Raw genomic sequence first — 16,474 nt, 5'->3', positions numbered from 1 at the left:
TTAAAGCACAAAAAATGAAGTGGTACAACATAATGTAATAAGATATGTGATGTGTATTAATGTAAGTTTCTGTACTGTTAATAAAAATTTAAAAAAAAATAAAATAAATTTAAAAAAAAATATTCCCATATGGCTGGAATCAGTTCTTGGACACGGATTCAAACACTTGTCATCCATTAAGGATTGGATGTCACATACCATTAACTAACATTGAGATACAATGGGTTTTTTGCCAGTAAAGATCTATACATGGATGAGCTAAACCCTCCAGATGTCAGATGTTGTGGCTCTACGTCAGCTGGCTGTTTGAGCACAACTCCACTCCAGACTAGAGCTCAAAAATCTAGGCTGACATTTTAGAGCTGAAACAGTGCAGTATATTGTTGGACATCTTGTTCAGATGAGACATTACGCCAAGAACCACCACCACCACCATATTCACCCACCCTTTGTTCTGTAAGAGAGCAATTTAAGAGGGTTATCCAAGTTAATTTTCTTCCCTCAGACCACTTCACTCATTCTGATCTGGTCTTTAGCACCTTTGTTGGAGATTGTTTTGACCACTTTTTTTAGTTTAGAGATACAGCACAGAAACAGGCCCTTGGCCCACTGAACCGGCACTGACCAGTGATCCCCACACACTAACACGGTCCTACACTAGGGACAATTTACAATTACACCAAGCTAATTAACCCTACAAACTTGTACGTCTTTGGATTGTGGGAGGAAACCGGAGAAAACCCACGAGGTTGCGGGAAGAACGTACAAACTCCGTACAGACAGCACCCGTAGTCAGGATCGAACCCAAGTCTCTGGCGCTGCAAGGCAGCAACTCTGCCGCGCTACCTTCATCTCCTGCATTTCCTACATCGCAAGAGTGACTGCCCACAAAAACAAAAAGTGCTAGAGTAACTCAGTCAGATTAGCAGCATCTCTGGAAGACATGGATAGGCAACGTTTTGGGTCAGGACCCTTCTTCAGACTGATTGTAGTAAGGAGGAGAAAGCTGGGAAGGAGGTGGGAGTGAGACAAAGACTGGCAAGTGATAGGTGGATGCCGTGGGGGGGTGTAGAAGAAGGAGGGGGGTTGATTGGCAGATGGGCTGGGGATAAAAGGGTGTCAGATAAGAAGAGTGAAATATAAATCCAAAAAAAGGGATTTATGTGGAAGAGGACGGTGGATCAGGGATAGTTGGCGTAATGGGTGTGCACCTAGGTGGGGTACAGGGAAGACAGGGGTGTTCAATGTTCATCGACCTTCATGTTGTTCCCTCCGTAACTACACTTCATTGGCCAAGAAACAACAAGGACATCCTGAAGATCTCTGTAGCAATGAAAATAGAGAGATCATGCCGTGGAAGATATCTGCTGGACAACTAGGGAAGAGGTGTAGGAAAGAACTGCTGATGCTGGTTTACACCAAAGATAGACATAAAATGCTGGAGTAACTCAGCGGGACAGGCAGCATCTCTGGATAGAAGGAATGGGCGACAATTCTGGTCGAGACCCCTCTTTAGACTTCACAAAGAGGTTGACCAGATTACTCTGCAAAGAAACAGCAGCCAACATGTTGGACTGACCATCCTCCTTCATGTTGGAGCAATCCTACAGTTCAGCAGGCCTGGCTTGTTCATCCCTCCAGTTACAGCTCAGCCCTGCTCCAGTTTCCTACTGATTTTAGTTGCATTGCTCTACATCATTGCATAAACCCCCCACTATCATTAGCAGTCGCCACCATCATGTCCCGAGGCCTGCTCGGCATGTTTGGGTTAGCGATGCATGAAGAGAGAACAGAGTCTGCAGTTGTCGTGATAAAGGGAGTTGAAATGTAAACACGTATCAGCTGCCCTTGCTGGCAGGCTGCACATAATCTCCACACACATCTTCAACCCTGTGATACTGCTTTTACTTCTTTTTAAAAACGATGCAAATAATCTAAAAATATAATGCAACACAGAATCAAAGTGGTCAGTTATTTAATGCAAAATGCATTTATTGACCTTTTCTGCATCTCCAAAGTCTAGCAAGACTGAAAGGAATTAAAGAGGGGAAAAAGGTCAGACAGCAGAGAAACAGAAAGAAGATTTTGTACAGACCACAGGGGAGAGCAAATGGTCGAGAGTAAGCTGTGTGAAAACAACTACGATCTCAGGTCTTATTGGCCCTCAAACAAGATAGAAAATAAGTTTGGAAAATAAATAGGAAAATAGAAAATAAACTGCTTAGAAAATAAGTATGGTAAAACAGAGGATTTATCACATTGAAGGAGCTGTGAAAGCTTCTGTTATTTGATTTGATGCCCTGAACAATCTCTCAAGTTTAACTTAGTATTGTTCTCAAATACAACTTTCTCTGTGCATATTACTGACAATCTTTTCTTTGCAAGTTAGAATAAAATGATCCTCTCATGCATTTAAGCAGAATAGTGGCTGCTTTAGAATAAGTACTTACTTTAGAAAACAGGATAAGCAGTCACATGATTTAAAAACCTCAAGCTAAAATTAAAACATGCTACTTCATGAAAGAGCAAACAACTTTGATTGGACTATTCAACATGGGGAAATTCAGTTAAAGGACACTGGAAATACTAATCTGATACTCACTGAAATTATTCCATATTCAATATAATAATCTGTCATTTTCAGTATTATTTGATTATTTAATGTTGTTTGGGACAATTTCTAGAATGGTATGCTTTCACTTTTTTGCACCAAGAATAATGAGTTTCACAGAAGATCATAGTAAATAGGGATGTGAGAACTGCAGATGCAGGAATCTTGAGTTAAGTACTGGAGTAACTCAGTGGGGCGGGTAGGCAGGCAGCATCTCTGTAGGACATGGCAAGGCAAAGTTTTTGGTCGGGACCAGTCTTCAGACAAGTTCAAATGGCACAGTGGTGCAGGTGGAAGTGCCACTGCATCACAGCTCCAGAGATCAGAGATCGAATCCTGACCTTGAATGCAGTCTGTGTGGAGCTTACACATTCTCCCTGTGGCCGTGTGGGTTTACTCTCACATCCCAAAGGTGTGTGGGCTTATAGGTCAATTGGCATCTATAAATAGCCCCTAGTGTGTAGGGAGTGGGATAACATCGAACTTCTGTGAGCGGGTTATCAGTGGTCAGCGTGGACTCGGTGGGCTGAAGGATCTGAGTCCATGCTGTACCTTTCAATCAATTAGTCAAATCAAAGTTCGACACAAAAGCTGGAGTAACTTAGCGGAACAAGCAACGTCTCTGGAGAGAAGGAATGGGTGACATTTCAGGTCGAGACACTTCTTCAGACTGATAAGGGAAACAAGAGATATAGATGGTGATGTGGAGAGATAAAGAACAATAAATGAAAGATATGCAAAAAAAGTAATGATGATAAAGGAAACAGGCCATTGTAAACTGTAAGGTGAAAATGAGAAGCTTGTGCAACTTGGGTGGGGCAGGGATAGAGATAGGAAATGCCGGGGCTACTTGAAGTGAGGGAAATCAATATTCATACCACTGGGCTGTAAGCTGCCCAAGTGAAATACGAGATGCTGTTCCTCCAATTTACATTTAGCCTCACTCTGACAATGGAGGAGACAGGGGACAGAAAGGGCCATGCAAAGATCCTATAGGATCTTTGGGTCTGTGTAGGAACAGGAAGGAGACTTAGTGTCCAGCAAACGGGAGATCAGGTTGGTTCACGCAGGCTGAGCCAAGGTGCCCCGTGAAATGATCGCCCAGTCTGCATTTGGTCTCGCCGATGTATAAGAATCCACATCTTGAACAACGGATACAGTAGATGAGGTTGGAGGTGCAAGTGAACCTCTGCCTAACCTGAAAGGACTGTCAGGGTCCGTGGACAGAGTCGAGGGAGGAGGTATGGCGACAGGTGTTGCAATTGAGTCAGCTTCAATTTAACAGCGATAGTTTATATAGAATGCAAGTAGTGCTGTCTTTAGTATGGCAACGGACAGGAGACTAGATGAAAGCAACCACAGCAATGCAGTCTACATTTTGGAAACATTCACTGTTATACATTAATTCTCAGGCAATACTTTTCTGCCAGCTGTCAGACATGCATCTGCCAACAGGCTGTGTGAAATGCTGCCAGCTTCCAACATGTCAGAAGCAATTTAATAGTTTGCACTTTTTTTTTTTATTTTTTTTTTTTTTAAGTGTATACACAGTTCTGAAATTTGAGAGAAGAAACAGAGACAGTTTTATCTGTACAATTGATTCTGATGCTTTAACAAATTGGTGCAAAAATCAGTAATTAAATTTGCAAGTGTCAGTGATTGAATTTCTCCGAAATAGTGAGCAAGAAAATTCTTCTGGTTATTCTCCGTAATAACATGAACATGTTTATGATTTTGTTACCACTGGTGATTTGATTAATTCTTCTTTTAAATGTCAGTCCCTATGTAAGCTGTGCTCTTGTAATCAATTTACAGTCTGGCCAAATGCCAAAAAAATGGCCAAATTTGCCACCTTTCTCTCTCCATATGTACAGCTTTCAAAGTACATGAGCTATGGACCGGAAACTTGCCCTAGGGCTCGTATGGATTTGGTTTCATAGATTCAATGCAGCCAATTTTTGAAAGAGTACAACACATATTCACTGTCCCGCCAATTGAAGATTAATTTTAATCCCATTGGCATCTTTCTTTGATGTGTGAAGACAATGTAAAGAGGCAGAGACTGTGCATTGTAACTCAAATTTTGTTTTTATTACAAATTTAGTAAATGGATCATGTTACCCAGCACTCTGTGGTAATGTACAATTGTCGAGTCAGCTCCTTCCCACCAGGAATTGCTGCCATGTTTTTACATTGATAACATATGTCAATTGGCACACTTAAACATGTTCCTCAGCATATTACACACCACAAACAAATGAGAGGATTATGTTTGTATGTATATTCCATAATTAATTACACACACACATTAATGTGTGTATGTATGTATATTCCATAATTAATGCAAAACTCATGGCTGCATCCTGCCTCATGCACGAGCTACACTGCAATATAACCAACTTACAGCGTGGCAAATGGTCCACCGACTCACGCCAACCATCGATTACAAACCTGCGCATCTTTGGAATTGGAGGGAAACCGGAACACCCATTTACAACCCACACGCTCACAGGGAAAACTTATAAACTCCGCACGGACAGAGCATGTGGTCAGGATCGAACACGGGTCTCCGGTGCTGTGAGGCAGCAGCTCTACCACTGCGCCACTATGCCATCCACTGTTAAGAGGAGGGATTTTGAGGAGAAAAACCCATGCAATTGCGGAGAAAAAATGGTAGCAGGGCAAATCATGGCAATAATACAGAACACAAGATTGTCATTTGGTCCTTGCAGAGCAATCGTTTCATTAAAAGTTGGCATAGAAGGATTTCTTTAATGCTTGTAAACAAATTATACAAGCTAAAGATAGAATGCACCCAGACCAGATAAAAGCTTCCATTTTGTGACATCAGTCTTGGAATATCAACAGAGCTGTTTAATAAATGTTGAGCATTCACTCACGGACCAGCTGTCCCACATAACTTCAATAAACACACAAGATACAACACATAACTCTCAGATAACTTGTTCATATTTTGGCATGGATAGAATATTGGTTGCCCAACTGAAAACAGAGTCAACATAAACTGGAATCTTCACAAGACAGCAAGATATAATTCTCTGCCACAGAAGGCAGCGGATGCCAATTCACTGGATGTTTTCAAGAGAGAATTAGATATAGCATTTCGGGCTAACAGAATCAAGGGATATGGGGAGAAAGCAGGAACGGGACTGATTTTTGGATGATCAGCCATGATCATATTGAATGGCTTGGAGGGCCGGATGGCCTTCTTCTGCACCAGTTTTCTATGTTTCTATGAGTGGTGTTCCACACTGTGCCGAGATTTCAACAATTTACTCTTTACAAAAGTGACTTTGATGAAGGCATGGTTGCTAAATTTACTACTGATGCAAATAAGTTGTAGACATAATGAGGCTGCAAATAAATACTGTTAGGTTTTGCAAATGGGAAATTGCAATTTTTTCCCATTTTGCTAGAAATAAAAAATTGCATGTTATTGATGTGGCGAGTGATTACAGAATTATACAATGCAGGGGGATCTGGATGTTCCAATACACAATATGCCCACAGCTGATATGCAGGTTCAATAAGTAATTGGGTATGCTCAGATGTGTTGAACAGATCGATCACCAGCTAAGGATGTAGTTTTGATCTCCCAATCTACCTCATTGCTGAGCTTGCACTTTTATTGATCTACACTTTCTCTGCAACCACAACATTATATTCTGCACTGTTTAGTTCTCTTTTCAGTACCCGTTCAGTACCTCTTGCATATACTTTTATTGTACTCCAGTTTTGTATAATATGCCTGGACAGCACATCAAAACTGTATCTTGGTACGCATGACAATAACAAACCAATATTAATATAGAAATTGGGAGGTTAAGGCATTGATTAGATCACATCTGCATTACTGTGTAGATGATTCGGCTTTTTTAGTTAAGGAGAGGCGTTAATACATTGGAAGCGGTTCAAAACATTTTGGTTCAATGTCTAAAATGGGGGATAAAATAGAAGAACTCAGCAGGTCAGGCAGCATCTCTAGAGAAAGGGGATGGGTGACATTTCAGGTTAGGACCTTCTTCAGGCTTAAAGTGGGGGGGGGGGGGGGGGGGGGGGGGGGGGGGGGGGGGGGGGGGGGGAGGAGGAGAAAGGAGTTGGGGGGCTAGAAAAGACCAGGATCAATCAGGGGCACCTATTACTCTCTAAAATGGGGGAATTGCCTTACAAGGAAAGCTTAAAAAGGCTAGGGAAGTTTAGGCGAGTGAGAATAGACTGTTTAGATGAGTGTGGGAATTAATCCTGGTGTCCTCACCAATGTTTATGTACACTGCGGTTATCTTCCTGAACTAGCAATACAGAAGCTTGAAATGAAACAATCCCAAACCATGCAATGACAACTAGAAAGTTAAATTTACTGAAATAAATAAATCTGGAATTAACACTAACATAGTATTGATAAAAGAGATCATGAAACTACCCAACCATAGCAAGGATCAACCTGGTCAAACAATGACCTTAGGGACGAAGACCCTCCAATCTTCCTTGTACCAATGTCCTGCTCTGGCACAGCAACAGCCCAGTTGGGAATTTACCATTCATTTCCATCCATCCTTTGATGAGAGAGCAACCAAGCAACTCCTTCACACATCTTCCCACAAACTCAATGGAGAAATGAAGTCAAGGGCAAGACACCAACTTTACTATATTCTGCTATGTTGACATTGACATTTCCCCATCCTTCTGAGGCTCTTTACTTTGTTCTCTTTTTAAACCCATGAACTTTTACTCCATGCACTCATCCACATCCACAACAGGGCATTGTGTACAAAGGTCAGGAATTTGGAGCATTGAGTAGAAACGTCACCAAGTCATGCTGCAGCTGTATCAAACTATGGTTAGGCCACATTTGGAGCATTGTTTGTAGTTCTGGTTTCCACAGTACAGGAAGGATATGGGGACACTGAAGAAGGTGCTGAAGAGGTTCGCCAGGACGGTGCCTGTAATTAAGGGCATTAGCAAGAAAGGGGAGGTGGACAACTTGGATTGTTTTTTTCGGATGCTGAGGAGAGAGGTTTATAAAATTACACGGGGCATAGATGGGGCAGAGAGTCAGAGTCTTTTTCGCAGGGTAGAGATTTTAGCATGGAGTTGGCATTGGAAGACCCTGGAGATGGGAGGCTGTGCTTGGTGGGGGTGTGGGGAGCCCCAAGGGAAGGAAACAATCGCAAATGAAGGCGGACCGCCCGTGGCCATGAGTGGCTGCAGGCCGGCCTAGCCACCGTGAAGAAGGACCCAGTGGGCCGCTGCCTGCAAGGGTAGCTGGGATGCCACTGAGCTCTGCCCTGGAATCTGGAATTGAAGCAGGAGTGGGCCAGTAGGAGAGGGACCGGGGTTTTGCCTCCAGTGCCTTCAAGGTCGGCTGCAGGAGCTGCTTAGTACACCACGGCTGCTGAGCGATGAAAGGGAGGTCAGTTTGGGGGCCAAGCGCAACAGAGGAGGCCCTGCTACAGCTACTGGATTGAGGGCACTCCAGCACGCGGACCTGACTTGGACTTTTCTCTTTGTGTAAATGGCTCCAAATGAAGGCGACTTGTGCATGTGAAAGCTAGGCAAAATGTATTTCACTGTGCAGTGAATACATGACAATAAAGAACCATTTAAACAGCAACTACTAGGTGGCATGGCTTTAAAATGAGAGGAGGAAAGTTTAAATGGACATGTGCGAGGCAAGATTTGTTAAACACAAAGTGTGACGGGGCCTGGAAATGCTGCCAGAGAGGGTGGTGAAAGCAGACAATAGTGATGTTTCAGTGGCATTTGGGCAGACACATGACCACGCAGGGAGCAGAATGATATGGATAATGTGCAGGTAGATGTGGTTAATTTAATTTTCCATTATGATCGACACAGACAGTGTGGGCCAAAGGGCCTGTGTTGATGCTGTACTGTTTGTTCTATGTTCAAATCTTTAACACTCTATCAAACCTGCCGACATTTATTTTAATTTCATAATCACAACAATCATTAATTTTTCTCAAGTTTATTCAAGTTCAGATAACTGCAGCAATAACTGTGACCGAGGAACTGAAGGAAATCCACATTAGGTAGGAAAATGGTGTTGGATAGACTGATGGGACTGAAGGCTGATAAATCCCCAGGGCCTGATGGTCTGCATCCCAGGGTACTTAAGGAAGTGGCTCTAGAAATTGTGGATGCATTGGTGATAATTTTCCAATGGTCTATAAACTCAGGATCAGTGGATTGGAGGGTAGTTAATGTTAACCCACTTTTTAAGAAAAGTGGGAGAGAGAAAACGGGGAATTATAGACCAGTTAGCCTGGTGGTGGGGAAGATGCTGGAGTCAATTATAAAAGATGAGATAGCCGCACATTTGGATAGCAGTAACAGGATCGATCCGAGTCAGCATGGATTTACGAAGGGGAAATCATGCTTGACTAGTCTTCTGGAATTTTTTGAAGATGTAACTAGGAAAATGGAAATGGAAGAGCCAGTGGATGTAGTGTACCTGGACTTTCAGAAAGCATTTGATAACGTTCCACATAGGAGATTAGTGGGCAAAATTAGGGCACATGGTATTGGGGGTAGAGTGCTGACATGGATAGAGAAGTGGTTGGCAGACAGGAAACAAAGATTAGGGATTAACGGGTCCCTTTCAGAAAGGCAGGCAGTGACTAGTCGGGTACCGAAATGCTCAGTGCTGGGACCGCAGCTATTTACATTATACCGGATGAAGGGATTCAAAGTAACATTAGCAAATTTACAGATGATACAAAGCTGGGTGGCAGTGTGAACTGTGAGGAGGATGCTATGAGAATGCAGGGTGACTTGGACAGGTTGGGGGAGTGGGCAGATGCATGGCAGAAGAAGTTCAATGCGGGTAAATGTGAGGTTATCCACTTTGGTAGCAAAAACAGGAAGGCAGATTACTATCTAAATGGCGTCAAGTTGGGAAAAGGGGAAGTACAACGGGATCTGGGGGTCCTTGTACATCAATCTATGAAAGTAAGCATGCAGGTACAGCAGGCAGTGAAGAAAGTGAATGGCATGTTGACCTTTATAACAAGAGGAATCGAATATAGGAGCAAAGAGGTCCTTCTGCAGTTGTACGGAGCCCTAGTGAGACCACACCTGCAGTATTGTGTGCAGTTTTGGTCCCATAATTTGAGGAAGAACATTCTTGCTATTGAGGGAGTGCAGCGTAGGTTTACAAGGTTAATTCCAGGGATGGCGGGACTGTCATATGCTGAGAGAATGGAGCAGCTGGGCTTGTACACTCCGGAGTTTAGAAGGTTGAGAGGGTATCTCATCGAAACATACAAGATTGTTAAGGGCTTGGACACGCTAGAGGCAGGAAATGTGTTCCCGATGTTGGGGGAGTCCAGAACCAGGGGCCACAGTTTAAGAATAAGGAGCAAGCCATTTAGAATGGAGACGAGGAAACACTTTTTCTCACAGAGAGTGGCGAGTCTGTGGAATTCTCTGCCTCAGAGGGCGGTGGAGGCCAGTTCTCTGGATGCTTTCAAGAGAGAGCTAGATGGGGCTCTTAAAAATAGCGGAATCAGGGGATATGGGGAGAAGGCAGGAATGGGGTACTGATTGGGGATGATCAGCCAGGATCACATTGAATGGTGCTGCTGGTTCGAAGGGCCAAATGGCCTACTCCTGCACCTATTGTCTATTGTAACCATTTTGTGGCAGTTTTGTCACTTCAGTGGATATCACTGGCTTAGAGGGTAACTGCTGTGAAACATTACTGCAAGCTACACATGCAGTGAGTTTGATGTCGTGTTGCAATCTATTATGATAGTGAGAGAAAGAATGAGTGCTAAAGGCTTACATTTCTAACATGGTACCGCTCCAGGCTCAATGCAATACTGTTTGGTGCTGCAGTTAGTCAGCTATGAATTACGTTGCTTTGCAAAATGAATGAAGTGCCTATCAGTTAGTCCAATGGGGCTATCTGTTATTAATTATCCCGTGGTAATAATCTGTCATGCCTTTCTCCTGCTCCTTCATTGAATTGGACCATTGAGTGGAAGCTCAGAGAATGAAGTTACTGCCAGGAATTGCTCGCTGGTCAGGAGGTGGCCTGATGGGCAGAGTGGTCTATCAGTTGCTGAGATTGTCCACCGGAGACAGTCCCTGATCATTCCACTGGAAAATAGCATCTCCTGATGTTTCCACTAGTGGGAGGTCATAACCTCAGAATTAAAGGATGTTCTTGATGGGCCGATTAGCCCAATTCTGCTCCTATCACTTCTGAACTTTTACACCGTATATGATACACCACACCATTAATTGATTATTTCCTCAAAATACCAGCCATCAAGGCAGAGATAATTTGGGTAAGCAATTAAAAGACACAAAGTACTGGAGTAACTCAGGAGGTCAGGCAGCATCTTTGGAGAACACGAGTGGGTGATGTTTTAGGTCGGGATCCTTTTTCACTCGAACCAACACCTGCAAGTTCTTTGTTTCTACAAATTAAGGCTGTAGCTGGTCCCAATTCTTTTGAAAAAAACATAAACATTTTCAAATTTCCATTCTTTTCCTCCCTAGAGTTGATTGGAAAGGAAACCCCTGGTGACGTCTCTGAGCTGTTTTGTTTTTTTCCCCCCAAGTGTGGAGAGGTTCACTATGAGGGCGGCACAGTGATGCCGAGGGTGGCATAGTGGTGCAATGGTAGAGTTGCTGCCTTACAGAGCCGGGTTCGATCCCGACTACGGGTGCTTTCTGTACAGAGTTTGTACGTGTTCTCTGTGATCACGTGGGTTTTCTCGGGGTGCTCTGGTTTTCCCCCCACACTCCAAAGACAAAAAGGTTTATAGGTTAACTGGCTTCTGTGAATTGTAAATCGATGCTAGTGCGTTGGATAGTGCTGGTGTACAGGGGATTGCAGACTCATTGGGCCGAAGGGCCTGTTTCCTCACTGTGTCTCTAAAGTCACCACCTCCTAACCCCAAAAAAGGGACAAAGCTGAGTGAGGATACAGGTTTCCCAAGGGCAAAGGCTGGTCACATGGCCAATGATTGCTGAGGCAGTAGGGAGGGCTGGTCTGTCAAACATAATCAGGAGTTTGACAGGCCCATTGTACAGTTAGCAGCACGCAATGCAGCCTCAAGCAGGGGAAGTCATGGGTGGACACCCATCTTCATGATCTGGCTCACCGTTTCCAATTCCTTAGACAGATAAATAATTCATCTTCACAATATTACTCTATGGATCTCCCATGCACTGACAAAGGAGGAGTGTCTGTCTTCTGCTGTGCAACACAAGGATTCTACCAAAGATAGACACAAAAAGCTGGAGTAACTCAGCGGGTCAGGCAGCATCAGGAGAATAGGAATAGGCGATGTTTCAGGTCGAAGAAGGATCTCGACCTGAAACATCACGTATTCCTTCTCTCCAGAGATGCTGCCTGACCGTTGAGTTACTCCAGCTTTTTGTGTCTATCTTTGGAAGAATCCTTGTGTGGCACATTTTCAGTTCATCCATCTTCAATTTAAACTAGCCTCTGCTCTTCCTTCCTTCACAAGGAGTCATCCCTCCTGTACTGAACCAGGATTGCCCAGCCAGTTTAGATTGCAAGGGAAATGGAGTCAGTATCATGTGCCCCAAACTCCGGAAACATATGTAATCTAACATTACCGGAGAGTGCATTGGTAATCTAACACCAGGGAGGGGCAGGGAAGGATATACTTGAGTTCTGCAGAATGCAAGACAAACTATTTAGTATTATATATGTGAGTAAGGTGGCTTAATCCAACTGGCTTAAAAGGGACAAATCTCATACTGTAACGCAGGCCAGCAGCACTAGGGGTGACAGTTGTACAATATATGGACAGTTCAATCCAAACCTAAGATACTCCATTATTTTGTGTGTAACTTAGCAGGTAGACAGAAATGCTAGAAAAACTCATCTATGGATCGAAGGAAATAGGCAACGTTTTGGGTCGAAACCCTTCTTCAGACCCGAAATGTTGCCTATTTCCTTTGCTCCATAGATGCTGCCTCACTCGCCGAGTTTCTCCAGCATTTTTGTCTACCTTCGATTTTCCAGCACCTGCAGTTCATTCTTAAACACGAGTAACTTAACTGGTCAGGCAGCATCTCTGAAGTAAAGGAACAGGTGACGTTTTGGGTCATAGAGACATAGAAATTAGGTGCAGGAGTAGGCCATTCGGCCCTTCGAGCCTGCACCATTCGCCACTCAATATGATCACGGCTGATCATCCAACTCAGTATCTGTACCTGCCTTCTCTCCATACCCTCTGATCCCCTTAGCCACAAGGGCCACATCTAATTCTTAAATATAGCCAATGAACTGTGTGGCCTCGACTACCCTCTGCGGCAGAGAGTTCCAGAGATTCACCACTCTCTGTGTGTGAAAAAAGTTCTTCTCATCTCGGTTTTAAGGGTCAGAACCCTTCTTCAGACTCCATCTAGACCCATTTTGTTTCACAGGTCGATATTTCACAAACAACATCATTGAATCAATTTCACCCAAAAAAAAAAATCACAAGGTCACCAATTATCATCATTTGACTAGTCAAAATAGTCTTGAATCCGATTCAATTTTACTGTTCGAGATACAGTTTATTAAATTAAAAGCATGAAGTTTAATAATTAGAACAAGGCCACTCAGCCCTTCAAACCTATTCCCACCACATCATGATGGCACTATCAATTGGCTTAATTGTCACTGGTTTCTTACCACCATCGCTTTGAAGTGCTGTTAATTCTTGAGAAACCTCCTTGTGTTCTGGTGAAGCTTCTTTCTGTTCAGATCAAAAATAAACAGGGTTACTCATCCCTTGTACATTGCAGTATCTGAAAGAATAATTTACTCAGACTTATCTGCAACAGGCAGCAGAGTCAGCAATGAACAATAATAGGAACTAGAATTAGGAGCAGGAGCAGGTCATGTGGCTCTTTTAGGCCTCACCACATTGAAATCATGACTGATCTACCATAGTTCTGTTTTATCTCAATATCTCAAGATTCTCATCATACCCAGAAAACTATTGATTTTTATTGCATACAAGTTCAATGGTCCTCCAAATTAGAGAATTCCAAGGATCCACCAATCTGTGGATGAAGAAATGCCTGCATATTTCTGTCCCAAATATCTTGTCCTTTAATTTCGAGACGATGAACTCTGGTTCAATGTTTTTCATCTAGGGGAAAGCATTGTCCCTGTATCAAGCCCGAGAATTACCTTCCTCCCTACAGACCATTTCCCTCTCTTTGTAACTACAATCTACCATCTTGCCTTAGTTATTTATATCACTATTCTCCAATGTATAAAGCATTTAAAAATATTTAAAAGACAGTTGGACAGATAAATGGATCGGAAAGGTTTAAAATGATACGAGCAAAACACAGGCATGTGGGACTAGTGTAAATTGAAACAGAGAAAAAAAAAAAGGTGCAGGAGTAGGTCCTTCGAGCCATTCAATATGATCATGGCTGATCATCCAAGATCAGCACCCTGTTCCTGCTTTTCCCTCATATCTCTTGATTCCATTAGTCCTACGAGCTAAATGGGATATCTTGGTCAGCATGGGCAGGATAGGCTGAAGGGCCCACTCCCATGCTGTATGACTATGATACAATCCCTCTGCTTGCCTGCAAGGGCAGAATGGGTGTGCAGTGGTTAAATATCACATCGGGGAAGGCTCAATTCTCCATATTTATCAGACTTACAGATAAATCAAATCCTATTATAAAGAAGTGTGGGATGATGGCCAAGAAAACACTTCAACCTTCAAAATATTTCTTTACTTTATGCCTGAACCACATGATGAATCTCAATATTATCATGACTGAAGGTCGAGCCAAGTGAATGCCTTGAATTCCTTGAACTGCTTAACACATTGCCAGTGGCCAAGGTCCCTGCTTACGATGAAGCTGCATCAACCCAAACAGGATAACCGCTAAACCCACGGCACTCGCATTAAAACCCACCAGGCACTGACGCTGTGAAAAATCAAAACAGAGGAGGAAAGTAGCAGCAACTCCCGGTAACCTTCCCAACCGCAGCCGCTCGACTGAATTCACTCTCTGGCTCTGTTGTAACTGTGAACTCTAAACAATGGGTCAAATTGTAACCTCTTCTGGCCCCCCAAAGGAAAAGGCTAGTTAGGAATAAAGGAGGTTACCTGTCAGTTTGGAATTTGACCTTTTGGCACCCGCCTGATATTTAGCAGCAGATGGGCAAGCCTAAATAAAGCCCCAAGATGCATGCACTATGTTCAAAGATCACCCAAAAAACATTTGATGTTGTAGTGTGAGTGGGAAGCAACTGGTTTGGGAACCAGGTCGACAGGTTCTTTGAAGAGGTCTCTGGGCAATCAAAACAATGCTCTTTTGTGACCAGGATGACCAAGTTTATTTCTTGGGGCCCATCTGCCCGTTATCCCTTCTTTGTTTCATAACACCCTGATGTTTGAGTGTGGCTTGCTCTTCTATACCCCTTAACACAACCTTTAGAGTACCGTGTGTTCAAGGATAAAGGGTGGTGGATATATGGACGAAGGGCTAGAGGCAGGTACAGTCATTATTATTTCTTCCAAAAAAGAAAAAAGAAAAACGCAAGTTTCACAATAAGGTACGTTGAGAGATCAGATCTGTACCCCGGCTTTTGCAAGGCTGGTAAACACAGGGAAGAAGCAGTTCACAAGCTTTCAAAGTTTTGTAGCATCTGCCTGAGGGAGAATAACCAGGTTGCGAGTGAACCATGATTATGTTGCCTGCTTTCTTGAGGCGGCTTGAAGTGTAGATGGAGCCAATGGGCGGGCGTTGGTAGAGAGACTGGTGTGTGTGTGTGCGCACATTCCTCTTGTGGCCTTCAGCTATGTTCCTACGGCCTCAGTGTGTACTAACTGGCATTCTCCAATAATAATAATAATAATAATAATAAATCAGTTATCAGAAATAATGTGAAGCTGAAAAGCTCTTCATTTGGTGGCCTGGTAAGGGCGATAAACAAAAGAAGGTGGTGTTAGAACATGGAACATAATGCAGTTCAGCACAGGAACAGGGGCCCTTCAGCCCACAATGTCTGTGCCGAATATGCTGCTAAAATAAACTAATCTCATCTGCCTGCACACAATTCATTTTCCTCCATTCCCTGCATACAAAAGCCTCGTGAACACCACAATTTAATCTGCTTCACCACCACCCATGGCACAGGGGTCCAGGCACTCGCCACCCATGTAAAAAAAAAAACCAAAAAACCCTGCCCTGCACAAATCCTTTAAATGTTGCCCATTTGACTTTAATCCTACACATTCTAGTCTTTGACGATTCCACCCCGAGAAATAGGTTTGGACCGTTTATCCTTTCTATGCCTCATAATTTTAATACTTCTATCAGGTCTTCTCAAAGCCACTGGTATTCCAGAGAAACAATGCAAGTCTGCACAACCTCTTCTCACAGCCAATAACCTCTAATCCAGGCAGCATTCTGCGAGTGTCTTTATTGCTGGCATCATTGGCCTGTGGCAGCATCATGCTAAACCTGCCAGCGGGTCAGATTGTTGAATTCCATTTGGACAAGATCAGCGAGGACATGGCAAGAGTCCAGTGGAACAGCTTTAACTTGGAAGGTACATGCCTGGCCAATGGTAGGTTTTATGCCGTGGGCAGTTGCATTCAGTAAGAAGTGCTCTCCTGCCAGGTGTAAACTCAAGCGTGATATTCACTTCTGACAACTAGTCCTGCCTGTCAACACTGTTCTATGTATAAAAAGGGCTTGTGAAATCGCTGGTGGAAATGTATGAGCAAATTCTAAATGTCCAGGGAGTATTAATTTACATCAAGTCAATAACCATAACCATGCAGACATGAGGCAATGCAGATACTGGAATCCTGAACA

The 16,474-nt window shown here is 43.3% G+C and overlaps 1 protein-coding gene across 2 annotated transcripts in view; it reads right to left on the bottom strand.

Moving 5' to 3' along the window:
• The window catches only part of LOC129701473 (coiled-coil domain-containing protein 69-like), a 42,957-nt gene that overhangs the window by 14,703 nt on the left and 11,780 nt on the right, over nucleotides 1–16,474 (bottom strand). For both annotated transcript variants that reach the window (XM_055642669.1, XM_055642670.1), the window contains exon 2: nucleotides 13,311–13,374. In XM_055642669.1, the coding sequence (XP_055498644.1) occupies nucleotides 13,311–13,374 (64 nt within the window). The remainder of the gene's footprint in view (nucleotides 1–13,310; nucleotides 13,375–16,474) is intronic.

This window comes from Leucoraja erinacea, chromosome 11 (assembly GCF_028641065.1).
Source record: "Leucoraja erinacea ecotype New England chromosome 11, Leri_hhj_1, whole genome shotgun sequence".
In the NCBI taxonomy this organism is placed as follows: domain Eukaryota; kingdom Metazoa; phylum Chordata; class Chondrichthyes; order Rajiformes; family Rajidae; genus Leucoraja; species Leucoraja erinaceus.
This window is presented reverse-complemented; position numbering and strand designations above follow the sequence as displayed.